General features: G+C 35.6%; 1 protein-coding gene across 3 annotated transcripts in view; it reads left to right on the forward strand.

Annotated features, from left to right (window-relative positions):
• Nucleotides 1–20241, forward strand: part of LOC144958314 (glutamate receptor ionotropic, kainate 5-like) — a 52751-nt gene that overhangs the window by 2421 nt on the left and 30089 nt on the right. The window contains exon 2 of one of the 3 annotated variants that reach the window (XM_078890222.1): nt 36–367. In XM_078890222.1, coding sequence (XP_078746348.1) covers nt 232–367 — 136 coding nt within the window. In that variant the 5' untranslated portion in view covers nt 36–231. Of the gene's footprint in view, nt 1–35; nt 368–16748; nt 16802–20241 lie in introns of those variants that run through there. The other 2 variants (XM_078890213.1, XM_078890231.1) reach the window with 2 other exon arrangements.

Raw genomic sequence — 20241 nt, forward strand, 5'->3', positions numbered from 1 at the left:
AATAAATTTTCTTCATCTGGTTCAAACTGACATAGGACGACATTGATACGGTTGGTCATGATTAGAGAAACGCTTTAGGGCTCCAAGAACAGATACCTGTGGATAATAATATTATAAGAATCGATTAACGCCAATTTACTAATGGTTCACCATAACACTGGGAATTAATATCGATCAGTTCGCTAATGATACATAAATTAGACTCTTGAGGAGAGACTGGTCATAAAGCCAATGATGTCCACTTTGCACTGTATTACCAATAGGCTGTTAGTGGTGTGTATGATCATGATCATATTTCACAGTTTATTTGGATGTGTGGTATATGGAACAAAACATCTCGCCTGTTCGGGCTGCCCTCATGGACAAGGTAAGATTTCTTTCTTTTAACTTTATCAATGTGTTCACATACAATGAAAAAAAAACCCGCCAATGTTTTGTTTCTTATTATGAGAAGAATTTTTGAAAATTCCATATAGTGATATAATATTAAATGACCTTCAGGCTGTCTTTATAATCAATAGTCCGATTTCTTAATATACGGTTTTTATTTTAAAGGCATTTTACAAGCTTGAATCATCTTGGACTTTCAATATATAGTAAGTTTTATCGTCAAATGTAAATAAAATTGTAGGCGTATGGAGATTCACTTACTTTAAGAAGGAATTTACTTTACCGTTCCCTATCGACAGATGGGGAAAGGGGATGGGACGGGGCCAAGTGGTTACGGCATTGTATTGTCATCCGGAAGGTCCCGGGTTCGAGCCCCGCTTAAGGCTCTTTCGTTTTGTTTCCTTGGGCAAGATTAATAACCCCCAATTAGCTCACTTTGTACAACATGGGTGATTCCTATTGACATCAAACATCATGTTTGATGGATTATCTGCATTCTTTCATGGAATGCCTAGGCGACGGGATCTAATAGTGCCGCTGCGAAAGGGCGCAATTCTCTTTTCTTTTCTTTTTTTCTCGTTAGATGGACCCACCAGTTCCCCATTTGAAAAAAAATTAGAGCCAAATTTTCAATAACACTTTTTTCGACCTCATAAATAGCTTAAAGAATTTGAAAAAGCCTCTATTTCTATGAAGTGATTAAATAATTTTACAAACATCAAATATTTTTTACAACCTATTTGATGACGATCTTTAAAAGGTCGATTAATGGTCGGACCGATGGACCAAATCACTTCCTTCTTAAGTTTACACTCATCTTTTTTCTCTGTCACCGAAAATATACACTGTATCTTTACCTCCCTTTTTTACATCAATCTAATAGATTTATCAGGTATCTTTTCATTCACACAGTATCTAATGAGTGCAGTCACAAAATCAGTACTTTAAAGACCCGGCAATAATCCATTAACATGATATAATCTAGTGTTAGAGATAAGATAATACAACTGACACTGATTCTGGGGATTGGGACATTCCTATAATGCAGATATGTCTGTGCTAAAGAATGATTAACCACTTAACTGCCGTACTCTGGAAAAGCTCGCATTAAAATTTGGCTAGAAATATCGTCCTTCAAATATCGATCGATTTAAATGACAAACACTCTCAAACTTGGGACTTCGCGAAGTTTTTAAATGCGATGTTTTTCCCAGAGTAAGATAGTTAACTGATTAAATAAAATGGGTCCCTGACATTATACTGTTCATTGAAATTGAGATTAATGGCAATATAATTGTAATATTTACAATCAGTTGATCTTCAAATGGATCAGGTATCAAAATGATATGAATTTGGATGACACCATTTGACTGTTTAATCTTCCTGAACATCAAAACATAACATAGTAGCACGCTTCGATGGAGATAGAGTTCGATAGAAAAGCAATCAAATCATAAAGACATAACACGGACCAGGGGAGGGATTGGGAAGAGGGAAACTGACTCAAACATAAAATGGAATTCCCTTGGGGGAATGAGCCATTTTATCCAACATGTAATACCAGCAAGCAATATAACTATGGTATGAACATTTTATGGACCTCATATCCATCCATATTCCATCAACTGATGGGAAAGTATTTTTAAAAGTAGAGCTGTAAGCATCCCGCAGACAGCAAGAAGTGTCATCTAATGGTGGTCATGAAAGAAATTGCTATGTCTCTTTTCCTTTCGATGTCCAGTTCAATTTTGATAGTCTAAAACTGATCACATTTGTTTAAAATAGAAAAAAACAATATGTGAATAAGATCGTTATCTGACCTTAATGCTACATTTTCACAATTTCTACTTTCTTGTGTTTTTTGTTTTCGTGTTTGAATTGAATTATCATCTAAAGATAGATTAAATGATGTATATAGTATTTCAGTTCTAATATTGATATAACGTAGAAAACAGCTAATGTGTGGTTTATCCCTTAACCAGTGAACTGACGTACTCTGGATAAACACGTATTGAGAGATTTGGCCATAAAAAACTCGTCCTTCATATATAATCGATCGATTTGAATGACCCCAATCTTGCCGAAAACTCTCAAACCTGGGACCTCGCGAGGTTTGGGTAGATTCATGTCCTAGTTGGAAATATCATTTGTCTGTTAAACAGCAAGGGTGAATCGGCTGGACACTGGCCTTTCTATGGATCTTTTAACCTGTGACCATTTAGGGGTCGTCTATTTGTATGAAAACATTTCTAGAATATGGAGACAAAGTAAAATATCCATTTCAACGAACGTAGATCGCCATAATATCTGAATAATTTATTGGATTTATGGCAAGTGATTGTTTGGCATCAGGCCGGATGACAATAAGACTCCAATGCGTCAGCTATCTAATTTACTGCTTGTTCCAGTACCAGATTTACGATAAAACCCTTTTACCTGACATTTTCAAAATAGAATAAACATTTTTTTGTATGGTAAATCGATGCAGATTATGATTTTCAGTCCAGTGAACCAGAGCATTTTTATAGAGAAATACCCACTGAGCGTGCTCAAAGCGCTTTACAAGTGGTCCCTAGCGAATAGCAACACTTAACATGTAGGACAGGACATGATGCCTGTTAGGCGATATTATTAATTTTTTTTTACGTAAGAGACAACGCTTTTAAGGACCATGTAGGCCTACTCATTTTACACATGAGAAAGGTGGGAGAATGTGAGAAAAGAGACTTTTCCGACTCAGCTATGCACCGCTCAAGGAATCAACTCTGGACTATGCACACCGAAGTCTGCGACAGTACCAGGCTGGTTTGCAGATATGCAGGAAAAGGAAGAAGGAGGCGAGTGGCATACTACTAGACTACATATTAGACCAATTTTATAAACAAAGGAAAACAGTGATTTAAATTTTGGAAAAGAAGACAAATATAATTCCACTAGCAGTATTAAGTATTTTATGAGCTTTTAAAAGTTAAAGACTTCAAAATATATTTCATTTATCGTAATTCTGTATATAATCAAGTTAATCCGAATTAGTATATTCTAGTGATATCATAATCCTAGATCTAAATTGTACTATAATGACCAATTGCTCTGCATGTTGATGTGATAAAATAGGGAGCAGGCACTGGTGTGAGATCACGACCCGTAAAAGTGTTTATATTTTGTCTTGCACTAATTCACTCACATTTTTCAGATCTCTATCTCTGCATATTCATATGATGTGATATGAAATGATTTGTTATGATATTATGATATGATATGATTAAGGGAAACTGCTGTCGATGACCAAATGGAACGAACTGATAACGTATTGGCCGAAACGGAACGTATCCGGATGGAAACACTGGGGTATTTTTAACTTTTAAATTTTCCAATCACTTGATCATCGCTATACTTTGGTAAGCGGTTTTAAGGAATTGTAGCAGCGATGTTTATATCATACCATCTAATCAACTCATATCAGCTTTGCATTATAGTCTCTATTTTCTTTGACCTAATAATGACGTAACAGAAGAAGAGTCTTGAAATGTGTCGCACACTGTAAACAAGGTTATTCTGTTGTTACTGTGTATCAAAATAAGAGTAATGCACTCAAATCGTCTTACTTGCAGGTCTGGTAACACACGTTATTATGGACTCTTTGTTGTGGAAATACTCTCAAGCCAACGCAAAATATCACCCATTACAACAATGTTTAATTAAGCCCAGAATTGCCTTCGGTTATCAAACCTGTAAATATGTGCACAGAGACTCTAATCATTTATTATTGTTACGTCATTTAAGGAATCAAAATTACTACAAAACATTTGAATGCGTCCAAAATTGAGCACCATCAATAAAAGACATGTTGATTGTCTTTTGGAGATGATAATTAATCACGACTTTTTCCACCACCATTTTGAGATGGTCATCAGTAACTATTCCATTATGTACTGCACGATTTAAGGTCGATAACCAAAATTGGCCACATTTTTATACGAAACATTTCTCGAATCAGTAGATAGAACATTTTCACCGTTTCCGGCAACGACGAATAAATCTATTACTGGTTTTCGGTTATGCATTATGGACGGCTATGTTGTCTTCTGATATGGCACTCGCTTTCCCTTCGGATGATCTTCAAGAAGTGGACAGCGTTTCGAACGTTTAGACATTTTGTGGTATATAGGATCACTAAACGATAACGCTTATCATAATCCCAGGCCATATTCTTAATAAAGCTTTAATGAAATGAATTTACACTTGCATACATGACACTATTTGCAAGGCTGATACTAGAACGCATTAACGGGCTTGGTTTAACCTTATAAGATTTTGTGTTGAGTATTTCAATCAGAAAAATAAGAACATAAAAATTTGACTACAAATATTTTAAAAAATGATGCCCCTCCGCAACGACATTATAAGAAATCGTTGCCTAGGCATTCCACGAAGGAATATAGATAATTCATCAAACAAGATTATTATTATTATTATTATTATTATTATTATTATTATTATTATATTATTATATTATTATTATTATTATTATTATTATTATTATTATTTTATTATTATTATATTATCATTATTATTATTATTATTTATTATTATTATTATTATTATTATTATTATTATTTTTATTATTATTATTATTATTATTTGATATAGGGCCGGTATCCACAAATCGTGCTCAGAAGTGCTTTACAATAGTTTTTTTAGTATCACACATGTTCATTCATTTCACTACAAAATCACTACAACAGTCACACACATATCTTGTTCGAAGTTCACATAGAATCACGATAAGCAGAATGAAAAGGAATGGTTTTTTAATTCAGTTTGAAAACTGGTAGACTTTCACATTGTCGGGCTTTAGGTGGTACAGAATTCCCTACGATTGGAGCCAAAAATGCAAAACCACGCTCAACAAACTTTGTTCTTGGGATGTTTTTCTGCATTAGCGAAGAACTGCCGGATCGCAGAGATCGAGTTGGTTTTTATTCCCCGACAAGACGTTCAAGGTATTCAGGTATGGTGAAGGCAATTGTAAGCAAAACATGCGATTTTGTATTTTATTCTTTTCTCTATTGGAAGCCAGTGTAGTGACTTAAGGACCGGTGTTATATGGTACCAAGGTTTTGTCCTTGTAACTATAAGAGCAGCTTTGTTTTGCATCAACTGTAGTCTGTTCAGCGATGTTTTTGGCAGGCCGTACAACAGAGAGTTACAATAATCCAAGCGGTTGGTAAAAAGGGCATAGATGAGCGTTTTGCATGTTTCGTCATCAATAAAATTTCGTATTCTGAAAATCATTTGGAGAGCGTTGTGAATTGCCTGACAGCACTTTGTTATGTGTACCCGCATGTCTAGGTGAGTGTCAAAAAAGAGACCAAAGTTTCGAACAATATTGGAATTTTTAATAACAGATTCGCCGAAGGACAGTTGGTCAATGAGTATATCCTTTCCTGTCTTTTTGAATACAATCAGCTCAGTTTTGTCCTCATTGAATTTAAGCTTGTTGTTTGTCATCCATACTTTAACGTTATCTAGACATGCTTCTAGTCGCTTTTTTGTTTCTTCGATATTTTTTGATCAAATGGTAGTGCATAGCTGGGTATCGTCGGCGTAGAGATGATGACTGAGACAGAAGGTAGCGATGATATTGCTTAAGGGCTTTGTGTACATTATGAAAATATAAGGGCCAATCACTGAACTCTGTGGAACGCCAAATTGCAGCTTTGCTGGTGGTGAAAGGGAATCATTTATGAGAAAGCGTTGTGACCGATCTCGTAGATAGCATGAAAACCATTCTAGAGCTTTGTCTCCGATTCCAAAGAGCCTCTGAATTCGCTCTTGTAGTATTGCATGATACACAATGTCGAACGCGGCACTTAGATCCAGCAGTAGTAGTATTACATTATCGTTTTTGTCAAGCAAGTCGACAATATCATTGTGGACACGCAAAAGTGGTGTTTCTGTGCTGTGTGATTGCTTATAGGCGGATTGAAAAACAGTATGCAGATTGTTGAAATTAATGTAGTTGTTGAGACGTTTGACAATGAGTCTCTATTAATTTTGAAATGAAATGAAGGTTCGAGACTGGCCTGTAGTTTTTAAACTGATCGCTGTCTAAATTTTTATTTTTCAAGAGTGGAGTAATTAAAGCTTCCTTGAAGCAGGCTGGAATTCTGGATTCTCGATAGACCTATTTGCAATCGAGGTGATAGCAGGTGCGACTTCCTTTACACATTCTTTCAAAAGCCATGTTGGTACAACATCAAGTTTACACTGTTTCTTTGGGGCTTTCTTAATTCAGTAACCTCTTCTATTGAAGCAGAGCAGAAATTTGACAGTGAGCAGTGATATAGGTGGGATGCTATCTTCATATTCAGAGGTGTTGACTGTATTGTCCATGTTGGATCAAATGATAGCAATTTTATTAATGAAGTAATCATTGAAGCGTTCTGCCAGTTCTGATTTGTTTTGGTGTTATGGCCGTAATTTTTCCCCATTATCAACGTTCATCAAACCGTTCAGGACATTAAAAAGCTTCTTACTGTTGCCTTACTATCGTCCACCTTGTCTCTTATAGATTTTCTTTTGGTTTCGATTATCAGAGTGTTAGTTGCAGTTCGTGCTTGTTTATATAACTCTCTGTGTAATGTGAGTCTTGTTTTCCGTCACGTTTCTTCCGCTTCTCGTCTCATCTGCTTTGACAACCGAATTTCCTCAGTGAACCATGATGTGTCAGGTCTTATGGTGATAACTTTGATTGACAACGGAGCATGGTGATCAAGAAGTTCAGACATAATTTCGTTAAAAATAGAAACTTTGTCATCTGATGTGTATGTATTGTCGTAAGACCCGATGTAATAAGGTCATTACATTTTTTTTCAATATCTAATGACTTATATTTTCGATATGTTACTGTCTTTTTTGTTGGTTTAGGTTTTTCCAAATTCAATTCAAATAAAACAGATTGATGGTCTGATATGTGGCTACTTTGTACGTGGGTGTTATTCAACAAAGTGTCATCACGGTGTTTAATTATGAGGTCTAACCCATTTTCATCAGTTGGTTCTGTGATGAGTTGGACATTGTTCTGTACCTCAATGATATTGAGAAAATCCAATGCATTGTTATCTGACTCGTCTTTCACATGTATGTTAAAATCCCTTAAGATATAAAGATTGTCTTTTGTTGACAGATCGGTGAAATACTGTTCAAATTCTGTCAAAAACTGTCTTGTCGTTGTTTTGTTTTTGTTAGATGGTGTTGGGCGATAAATAAGAGCAAAGTTAAGTTTCATGTTTTTATATTTTAGTTGGCATTCAATGGTTTCGAAGGTCGTTGGCTTAGATGTTACTTTTATTTTCTGTAAGGCAATATTTTCCTTGTGAACTATCATTAACCCACCACATTGTCGACCTTTCCGGCTTTTCTTGATCACATTGTACCCAGCAGGTTTTATTTTTATTAATGATGTGGTAACAATTTTCCTTTTTTAGCCATTTCTCTGTTATGAATATTATGTCATAGTCATTGTCATAAAAGTGTTATTAAACCAGAGTTGTCTTTTTATTACATACTGATCTTGAGTTAAATAAGCCACATTTCATTAGGTTTGACACTTTAATTTTACTATTGTAAGTGGTTCTCACACATTTGCACTCTATTATACTGTGTGTTGTTGTTGCTGTTGGTGTGTGAACTGTTACTCAGCAATGCGGAGTGACTAGGTGTCTGGTGTCAACATGAATCGCCCATGATGTCTAAGTGAGCAAATTGGGGGTTAATGATCAAGGAAAAAAAACGAAAGTGCCTGAAGCAGGACTCGAACCAGGGACCTTCCGCATCACAATGCAATGCCTTAACCACTCGGCCACTTCGCCGACCGAAAACAGTAATAGATTTATTCATCGTTGCCGGAAACGGTGAAAATGTTGTACTGATTCGAGAAATGTGTCATAAAAAACTGACTAATGTCGATTAACATCGTCATTATGTTTGAGGTCTTTTGTTGCTATAGACAAATACCCAATGATGTTCTTCACTAGGTTGATGTCCATGATCGGGGTATTTTCTAAGTGCGAGGTTACCTGAAGCAACCCTCTCCTCATAAAATACTAACGAAAAGGTGAACATGAAATGTCTTCGGGTTGAAACAGTAGATAGAAATAATAGTGCAATACTTTGTCAGCAAAATAATAAACAGAGGAAAATTGAAAACAAATAAACAAACAAGATGTGGTGAGAATTTTAGCACATGCTCTCACTGGTAGATGATATATGAATGAAACGGAAACATGGCAACAGTGTGTCAGGTTTTATAGCAACTATTTCCAACCTGGAGGTCCCGATAGCAGAGTTGGGAGAGCACTCGCTTCACAATCAAAGGGACCAGAACGATCCCGGGGTTGAGTCGAGATTTTTTTTCTTCTGACCCCCTACAACCCAGCAGTAATTGGGTAGATGGACTTGTTAGACCTGGCGTACTTTGCTATAGAGTGACATCCTGCCCAAAGGGTAGCAAGTAATTAATATCGTCCGTTTCACGCTATTGAAACCGGGATAAACTCAGGATCTATGGGCCTATTGGCTATGAAGGCCTTTTTAAAAATTCCCAACCTAGTGCTAATAAGAAAAGACATACAAGTATACCATGGGGCTTATGTCAAGAAAGAAGTGTTTAAATATGTACAATACTCAGGCTCCATAGTGACGGGAGATGGAACTAACAACGATACCAAATAAGAATTAACTAGACCACACCTACATCCAGTGATCTTAGTAATCTCAGAAATAAAGCTATGTGCTTCAAAACAAAACTGCTAATCAACAGCTTCATGGCTGCTAAAGCTGGACATTGACAAACGACATGATAACATGAAGAAAGCATGAAAAAAGTCATTCTAAAAAATAAAAGAATAGCTATTTTTTTCTTGTTTGAGGCTTTCTGCTATGTCCGGCATTGTTTCATAATGACTTTTTAAATTAACATGTTTTAACAGTATCTGTTCCCTATTTTGTCACTTTGAAAAAAAAAGGATATCTAGACGCTTGTGAAATGCGATGCTTAAGAGGAACGGATCGTTCTTGCAGTCCGTGAAAAATATTAATGGAAAGAGAGTAAGGGTCGAACAAAGAGAGACCCTTTCAAACAAATAAAAGAACAAACTTAACGGCCAGAGGCTGCGCAATGTGGAGAAAAATCGTTTGTCAAGCCTCTGACGCCCTGGAATCGTCATGGCACTGGATGATCATGATTCCTAAATAGATAAATAAATAAATAAATAAATAAATAAATAAATAAATAAATAAATAAATAAATAAATAAATAAATATGAACATTTATATTGAACATTTCCCTGGATTCATCATGTTCAATGCGCTTCATATTGTTATATTTTCGCCACGGCAGATCATGATATGGGCCCATATTCCTGTTTCATACAGTACACGTCGCCTATTAGGCGTACTTTTTTGTACATTCTCAAAAATAGCCGTCATTGCCCATTGCAAGGTACTCATTCACACATTAGTCGAATGAGATAATTGCATTAAGTGCCTTACCCAAGGGCAAAATGTAGGGACCAGCATTTTCTACGACACTGGCACCCACTGGGCTACTCATCACCCCGCTTTACATTGCCTGACATTTGTGAAAAGTCGTGACACTGGATGACCCTTTACCCGCAAAAAATAAAACAAAACAAACTCCAAGCATCAAAGACGTCTCAAATTGGGAAATATTTTAGGTGTTAACTGGGAAATCAATAGGTTGGTTATATTATACCATAATGCAATACTCTGACAAATTTAGTTTTTCTAATTTTGGCCAGACAAATCTTATTTCGAATCTCGAACGGTTAATATGACATAAAAATGCATAGTATAGTATAGTATAGTATAGTATAGTATAGTATAGTATAGTATAGTATAGTATAGTATAGTATAGTATAGTATAGTATAGTATAGAATAGTATAGTATAGTATGGCATAGAATAGTATAGTATAGTATAGTATAGTATAGTATAGTATAGTATAGAATAGTATAGTATGGTATAGTATAGTACAGTATAGTATAGTATAGTATAGAATAGTATGGCGTAGTATAGTATGGTATAGTGTAGTATAGTATAGTATAATAAAAATCAATGATTTCCCAACCAAAACTAGTGGCTCATTTAAACTATACTGAAAAATAACAATATTATTATCACGTGCCTCCTTTCAACATTTCCTGATTCTAAAGTTATCTCCAAAACTGGATACACTAAAGTTTTCCCTCAGGGACTAAATATGTCCCAAACCATTTAACACGTTATCAATGCCTCAATCAATGTTAACGACGGCTAGCTTTTGTTGAAATACTGATTATAATCCTGTTACATAACTACTCCGAATAGACTGAATGTCCATGTTGTTTGTTCTGTTTGCAAGCGTTTACCTGACTTTTGGATCCATACAGTCATTTCATTGCTAGCAAATCAGGACACACTTCTTGAGCTATGACGCATTATGATTTGCTTTTAAAACGAAAAATTAGGTTTTAAGCGATCACACGGATGCTTGCTCACAACCCTCCCAAGTGCCCCCCCCCCCCCCCCCCCCCCCCACACACACACACTAATGTATCTTATTGATGTCCAGAATGCAATCAAGCCCCGCACTCCAACCTTTCCCCTGTGCACCAATGACGCATTGAATAGATTTCGATAGCCTTCAACCGACATGATTGTGTCACGATTGTTAGGCACGCACAAGAGAGAAAAACTATTGATTTTATCGTTAAATTTAAAACCCGAAGACCTGGTACGTTTGACAAGTGATACACGACTTTCTCTCTTAACTATTCATCGCCAACAATACCTTTTGGTGTCAGTATTTTTCATGCTTCCTTTACCAAGCTGCATCAATTCTCTCTCTCTCTCTCTCTCTCTCTCTCTCTCTCTCTCTCTCTCTCTCTCTCTCTTCTAAGCCATCTCTCTTCCACACCTTCTCTCCCTTTCGCTCTTTGTTAAAATGATCTTATTTTGCTTTACCCTTGTTCATACTATTTTAAGGGCGGATGCACTTTCAAATCCTCTCTTTCAATATACATCATGGCATTTGTTGATTCAGTAAAATCTTCTTTATGGGTCTGTTCCCAGTGAATACATTTAAAGGTCCAAATGTGTTCGCTGGGTTCAATGGACTTCCGTTTGTGGATGTTTTGGAAAAAAAAACACTTGTTTTTTAAGGACACTTTCGACACAAATGTGTGTCTCTTGTTTATTTTTTTGCGAGTGACTGATACTTGTTGAAACACAGACATACAAACAAAGAGAAATCAGTAAGTCACTCCTGAATTGGCACAATAGCTGTAACTATTATTTAAATCATTTCTGTCAGTAAAACTGCCATTTCCGTGTTTTTGCCTGTTGTTTCACTTGCATTTGTAAACTTTGTTATTTGAACTAATATAGTGTGTTTTTTCATTGCCATTTTCTATTAATATAAATGATAAACTTGGCAATTATATGTTCTGGACAATCTTCATGAATACAAAGCGCTGGTACACCACTTTGCGGACCGTCTGGATATGGCCCGTCCCACATTTACTAAGTTTGTGTTCCACAATAATATTATCGCATTATTTATAAGTGGCATCCGGCCCATAGATAATATCATTAGACACCCGATAATTCGTGTCGATTCAGCTGATTATAATGTTTCGTCCGTAAGTAAATATTTTTGTAATGCTAACTTGGTCTAAAAACAGATCGACGGTAATTTCTGATATATTTTATAACTCGATTCATAAAATATCTATATCTAGATAGACACTATTTGGTGCGTGGTCGAATTTATATGAGTATGTGACTCTTTTTCCACCAAACAACCACATATTTATGGTTGTTTTTTTCCCTATAATTTGTTATGGAAAGTGAGCGTCAAGGGTAGGATACGTGTTTTACTACATGCTACCAGTCTTTTTCTTTTGACGGCGCCATCGTATGGTTAGTTCTATATTTTCCCTCATTTCGATTCAAAATGAATATATATTATAAAGAATTATTTCGTTAAAAATTGTTAATACGTACACACACACACACACACACACACACACACACACACACACAACCAACACATTGTACTTTTTATTGTGCAGTTATGTGGTCTATATAGTGGTATGGCACTTGCCTTCGAACCAGAAGGTCCAGAGATTGAGTCCCTCCCAGAGCGTCGCATGGTCGAGTCATTGTAAAGGGTTCTCTACTTACATTCTCACACCGTTCTCCGGTGTAAAATGAGTATCTGGCCGTTGACAGCGTTGTCTATGTCGAACCAAAAATGTCTCGTCCTGCATGTTAAGTACTGTTGTTGGTTAGGGATCCCTTGAAAAACCCTTTGAACACGTTCAGTGGACATTGCCCTCTATAAATGCTGTTAATTCTTTTTAAAAATTCAATAATCGACCATCGAATTGCAGCGGTCTTAGTCTCAATCAAAGTAGGGGGTTGATCAAACGATATGGGTAAGAGGTAGATATAGGTATCGTTGCATTTATCATTGTAGTTGTTGGAAGCAATGGTTTAATTGGGTTACAAAAACCGCACAGTGGTTAAAATGTAAGTATTCTATTTCACGATGACCTATCCTGTATTTTTTCTTGGATATGTAAAAGCCATGATTGCCATATCGTATTACAAACATGGTTTTGTGCTAGAATGTCATGAAATGGCCATGAAAACCTGTAGAATGTAGTCTATTACTATTATTAAATGAGACTGTTGTAAACTAATTCAGAGTTTTAAAGAAATTAATCGAGTGAATTACGTAAGTTTTAAGTTATCCGTCACCACTGAGATGGTTACTTTACCATAGCGATATCTACAATAACAAAAATAGCGAAGCCCTCCGAGTTTATTTTTAGAGAGAATAAAGAGGTAATAAAGGAAAACACCAGCGACCGAGACCCAGTAATCCGTATGAGATGGATATTGCATGACAATTTCTATATTACAAACGGAAAGAGCTGCCATTTCTCTCTTCTTTGAGATTGTAGTCTGACAACCAGCCTTGACTTGTTTAACAATACCAGTACCTTATATTATTAACCGAGTAAACATTACTGCTCTCTGAACAATTAATGCGTTAAAAAAAAAGATTTTCCATAAGAGTCAAATAGCATTTGCTTGCTTTCCTTTGGGGAGAAAGCTAGTCCATCGCACAGTGCTTTCCGCCGTATCACACAGACCCAGCTACCTGATCACCTCTAGGTGTACATGGGGGTACTTGTCCTTTTGCGTACGAAGCGAATGCTCAACCACCTAAGCTATCATGACCCCTAAAGCTAAACCAGAATTTAATCGGTGATGGAGTAACAAGCCCAACATCCTGGAGACAAACTGACTCGTAGTACACTGTGATGCATAGAATTGATTTAAAGACATTCATTATTAAGCAGAAACATACTAAGGATCTTCCTTCCTCAGTTCCGATACTTAATTTGATTTGAATTAAATTTCAGGATTAGCACGGAACGGATATTAATGGAAACGGTTCCTTTCTTGTTGCGTTAGTTAATTCTTAAATGATATTTGACATTTCCACTATCTCAAGCCCTTTCCCCATATATATATATATATATATATATATATATATATATATATATATATATATATATATATATATATAGAAAGCAAATTTTCACTCACATTTTTGTGGCCGAGACGGCTCGTTTATGTGTTTTCCACGTCTTCAGTCGGCGTATTCCATTGTAATGTCCGTAGAAAAGTTCTTACTCCAAACTAAAGTTGTTTCGTTGTGTAGTGGTGATTAGTGTTGGTGTGTATTGTGATGCGCTCTCATTGCTTATATTATGAGTGTGTGTGTGTGTGTGTGTGTGTGTATGTGTATATATATACATATATTTACCAATTTATCTTGTGCCCCGATTCTACGCCCTTTTCACAGAATTTGACAAGTTTTGCTTTATTTGTACCTAATTTTCCCATTTAACGCAATAGTCTTGCAAACAACCTAAATCTGACTGTTAACTAGTTATCCTCGTTTGTTTAACTAAATGGATCCTTGTCTTATTATTATCATAATGTGCAAACATAAACGCATTTCTTTTTATCTGTCAGCAAGAAATTTTGTATATTTTGCAGCACTCCACAATGACAGCCATAAGTCCATAGGAGGGTAGACCTTAACAAAGAGTATCCTTAGGGATAGGAATTAAAGAAATAAATAGAATTACACACACCCATACAACATTTTGCGTGGACATCTAGATAGATGACGATCTGAAAAAGTGTAGATGAAACAGTGCCAGACAAAACAAGAAAGAAAAATTTAAAAAAAAATGTCAGCCTGCCTTGACTGTCACAATCTAGGCAGGCTGATTTTTTGGGACAGTTTTTTTTATTGTTGTAGTTTTCTCCTTTGCTTTGTCGGCACTGTTTCATATACACTTTCGTGCGCTCTGTCGTCTTGTGGTTTGGCACTCACTTTCGGATCGGAAGGTCCTCGGCGCGTAGTTGAGTCCTTTGAAAAGACTCTTTACTCACATTCTCTCTCCGTACTCAGGTGTATAATGAGTACCTGGCTGTCAACAGCGTTGTCCCTGTTGGAAAAAAAAAATGTAATATCGCCTAACAGGCGTTATGTCTCTTTCTACCTGTTACATGCTGCTGTTGGTCAGGTACCCTTTGTAAAGCGCTTTGAGCACATTTAGTTTTAGTGGATATTGCTCTATATAAAAGTTCTACTTTTTTAAAAGCTCTAGTTTTTCATACACACTTTTATGGTTTTATTTTACACCAGTGCCTGCTCCCTAATTTGTCACTTTGATATTTACTTGATAGACACTTTTGATCGTTATTCGGTGGTCCCATGCATCATACCGCTCACATTTTAGTGCGATTGTGAAAATGGAACGTAAATTTCACGGAAAAACAAGATTTGGAATAACAATCGAGCTCTGAAATATAGCACGTTTTAAAATACTAAATATTCAAAGTTGAATCATTTATTGAATAAAATATGACGACTAATGAGTGATATATTTGATACAGTAACTAATTTCTGAAGAAAATGTGACTATCAGGCTATCAAAGGAGCCATCGAATTGCAATTATTAAAAAAAAATATTAACCTGTAATACGTTTTCAACAACAAACTATGATATTACTAATATAAGAAGCATCGTAAAAAAATGTGAAAGTAAAAAGAGGATCTTCTAGTTTATGGTACTTATTGATCTCACTATTTTATCAGTTTGTAATGGTTACACCTGGATCTTCATTCATTTATTCCTCTTAGTTTTTTTTTTACAATACACTATTTGGGAGATAAGAACAATGACATTTTTTTAGAAATATTACCGATTTGTCATAAAACTGGATCTCTTGGTGAAAACCTCTTCAGTATTTCAGTTGGTTTTTTTCTTGCCTTTTCTTTGTTTACATTTTGTTGCTTTTATTATTAATATTTTATTTCTTCTGTTTATATGATATCAATTTCCCTAACAGGCGTTTGCTAGCTTTTCTCTAACTTCCATAAGATAATCTTTAATCTCTAATCCTGTAAAGCTCTGTGCACTTTTAGTCGGTATTGCCCTTTATAGATGCTTAGGTTATTTATTAATCTGAATTGAAATATACAAAAACAAGATAACATTTTCACATGATTTTCGTAGTTTGCTTTTTTTGCCGGTTGCACACACACACACACACACACACACACACAAGCCAAGACCTAGAGAGAGAGAGAGAGAGAGAGAGAGAGAGAGAGAGAGAGAGAGAGAGAGAACGCATGCTTCCTTTATATTGAATCGGCCTTGTCATCCTCATTAGCTCTTCCTTCAAGTCATGATTCCTGTCCACGTCCTTGTTCTTCTCTCTTTATGTGTGTGATAAAAACCTTGTTAACATTGACGCCTCATTTGCACTGTCACCAATACAATGGTAGCTAACGCTAAAACAAAGGGTTCTTATTAATATGGTCGACATTTCGTGACAACTAATGAGCAAAACTGTGACAGAGATAGAAGGATATAATCACCACTCATTGGAATTCTAATAATCCCGTTGAATAACGCACTGTCTCGTTGCTCAATAAGAATGTTGTGTAAGGAGTGCTGGCTAGCGGAGTACAAAAAAGTATGCTATTGATTACAAGTCATTAATTACCACACTCATTATAACTACTAACAGTGAATATAATTGATTGGTAGGAAAAATGTAATAGTCATGAAATGAACCATCGGGGTCATTATAGGTGTTCTTTTTGGGCTTTCCTGTCCATTGTTAACGTTGTTAGGTAGTGAGAATGTTTCGATATAAGACTGCGTATTCCAACACATATATAAGGACTGAACTGTCAACGGAATAATATTGTATTGAGCATTTTTTTCTCAGGAATTATTTTTTTTCAGGTGGGTAGATTAGTGCTAAGTACTTGAATATCTAAATTATAAACACAAGTGCAAAAAACACAAACTTGACACTTGTTTTGAGTTATTATAGTTACACAATTTGACAAAAATTATATCACAGAAGTGATCAATATTTTTTTTTCAAATATGTGAGAATATTTTTATTACCATAATATACATTATCCTTAAGGAAACGACGGCTCAAAAATTACAAGTCGAAAACAGGAAGAATTCGACTCAACAAAGCCAGTAACGCGAATTTTGCATCGCGATTTCCAGTCAATGCTCGGACATCTTTCTCCATAGATTTTATCTATAGTACAACTGAACATCATAACATTCTACAAAATGATATATTTTCACTTTTCAAATGGTCTACAACATGGCATTTGGATTTTAATGTTTCGAAATGTAAAGTATTACATATAGGAAAAAATAATCCATGTCATAATTATTTTACCGATACTTCTATGTCAAATCTACTTTCTGTTGTGCCTTATGAAAAGGATGTGGGAGTTACTTTTGATTCACATTTGAATTTTGATTTACATATTGATAATTGTGTAAGCCGTGCAAACAGAATGATGGGAATTATATATAGAACCTTTATAAGTCTTGATAAAACCACATTTTTATATTTGTATAAATCGCTCGTTCGACCAATTCTAGAATATGGAAATTGCATCTGGAGCCCATTATATAAAAGACAATCTATTAGTATTGAAAGTGTACAGAGGAGAGCTACCAAAAAAAATTATACAATACAGTATTTATCTTATAAGGAAAGGTTAGAATTTCTTGACTTACCCAGTTTGAAATATAGAAGAATTCGTGGGGATTTAATTCAGGTTTATAGATTGGTACATGGTCTGGATAGGATAGACTTTTCTGATTTTTTTTCATATTCTAATATTACTTTTACTAGAGGGGACAAGTTTAAGATTTTTGTCTCTAGATGCAAAACAAATATAAGACAAAACTGGTTCGGTATTCGTATTGTTCAGAAATGGAACAGTTTGAAATTTGAAACAAAGAATGCAAAATCTATGGATTATTTCAAGGTGTTAGTAGACAGGGAATTATATGATGGGAGATTTATATATGACGAATAATACTTGTTTGCTCTGCTGTTGACATGGCTTTCAATCTTGTATGTATATATTATGCATTATTATATTATTATGGTTATCTTCTATACGCGTGTGTATGTGTGTGTGTGTGTGTGGTTGTGTGTGCGCTTTGCATGTCACGGTTTAAGATATATGTTTGTACACCACATGAGTACATTTAAGTTGAAATACTATCTTTACCACATGTATCATTATTGTAATCTTTAATCAATAGATTTATGGCATTACTAATTAATATTAAGGGCATTCAAAGGATCTTATCCTATTTTGCCCTATACCACATGTTATGTTATGTTATGTTAAGGGGTTTATGTCATTCCATGTTGCTTCAAAACAATGTTCCAATGCTTGTCAACATTTATTGCTTGGTGTCGTTGGTCCCTTATTTATCTTTTGAAGAGGCCCTAGAGGCACTTAATGGATTGAGGTCTGGACTTACAGCTGGCCACTCGAGCACTCTGATCCCAGCAGTCTCCCCGAAATCTCTTGTCACGGGTGTCCACAAGAAGCCGCATTGTCATGATGAATAAACCCAGCCCAGTTTCCTCTCCCATGTCGTTAATACATTTGATCAATATAAACTTCATGCATCAATATTATACCCGTTTTCTCACACAATTGGCATTTTTCGTCCATAACCAATTATTGTTCTCCAAACTTTCATTTTACCACTTTCATTTTACCAATCCCTGTGTTTCTTATTTCAATGATGTTTAAGTCAACATACCTCTCGCCCCTCCCTCCATACACAATATTCTTCTGTCTCAACTGTCCACATAAGAACGCTGATTAATCACTGAATAATATCCTCGCCCAAATTATCAATGTTCCAACGTTCGCGGCCACGTGCTCACCGTAATCTCATCATCTTTTTCCCAGTCGAGATTGCACAGAAGGTCTTCATGCTCTGAGTCCAGTACTTGCAAGTCGCCGAAGCGCTGTCTATTCCGAAATGTTGTTTTCTACAGCTGTGTCAAATGCATTAAGGAAGGGGTTGATTGTGAGCCGAGCAAAGATTCGATCGTCATCATCGGTCATTACTATTTGGGGTTGCGTGTTTGCCTTTAATCTCTCACGCGCCCTTCGTTGTTGAACTTTGCGACAACAGAATAGCAGTTAGGTCTGCTACCATTCAAAAGCTGTGCAATCTCAGCTACTGACCGTCTAGTATGAATATGGACCAGTAGACCTTCTCTCTTTTGGGGCCTCAATTCCACTGTGATTTTGAGGGTAAAAGAATGGAAAATAAAATAATTACCGAATAATTTCACAGAGATAATATTTTTGGTTTAAAACAGCAGACAATTTGTAAACAACAGACGCGGTGCATGTCGGTGTTTAATTGGCGCGAAATGATCCTGGTTTTAGAATTTCAGTATTCGCATATTGCCGTTTGTTTTAGAAACATTTTTTTATGATTCCTTCAATTATAAAGTCGAAACACAAAAATTTTCAGCAAACACGCTAATAAACATGCATATCGTTTGATAACTACTCTTTTAGGTAACATAATATTCTTAACTCTAACAAATTTAAATAGTGAAGCAATAGTGGGTTTAGCGTATAAATGTCAATTTACGTTTGCACCCGTGTGAATTTTTAACAGATTCTTGCTGAATCTATAGACTTATAGAAAAATTAGAGACAGTGTGATCCAAATGTGATGCTATGTGACCCAGCACTTTCATCTTGTATATCTCATATTGACGTGGTCTTATTGGATGGTCTGACATCTGAACACAATTATGGGCTTGAGAGTATTTCCATTACAACAATGAGTCTATAACGGGTTTTACGACCTGCAAATAAGTACACGCAGGTCAGAATAGATTAGATAAAGAAAATTGACATCTAAGCCATAAGAATAAGACTTAGGAAATTTGAGTTTTTTTTTCAATAGAAAGTTTAAAATAAAACGCCATCTCCTCACTGAGGTCATTTATTGTACCGTTACTATAATTTTAAAATCTATGTTTAAATTGACTCCTAGACATCATTTTCACTTCGACATAATACCGTTTTGAGACACTAGGCCACATCTTTTGCAATAAAACATCTTTTATGCATGAAGTAATCACTTGTTTAGGACATATCTGAGGCTTCCATGTTATGAAAGTTTGCCCTGACCTAGCAATTGCCGTTCATTATTATTTTCACTGTTCAAACCTTGATTTTATGATTGTCCCAAAGGTTAACGAGTAGAGCAAGAACGACAAGCTATTTGTATGAACCAATTATCCTCGGCTTTGGAACTCAGCAGTTTTGGTCAGAATTGGCAAATTGATTCCAATCCAATCCAATCCAAAATAG

This window comes from Berghia stephanieae, chromosome 1, assembly GCF_034508935.2.
Source record: "Berghia stephanieae isolate SIO BIC M18660-M18661 chromosome 1, UCSD_Bste_1.3, whole genome shotgun sequence".
Taxonomy (NCBI): domain Eukaryota; kingdom Metazoa; phylum Mollusca; class Gastropoda; order Nudibranchia; family Aeolidiidae; genus Berghia; species Berghia stephanieae.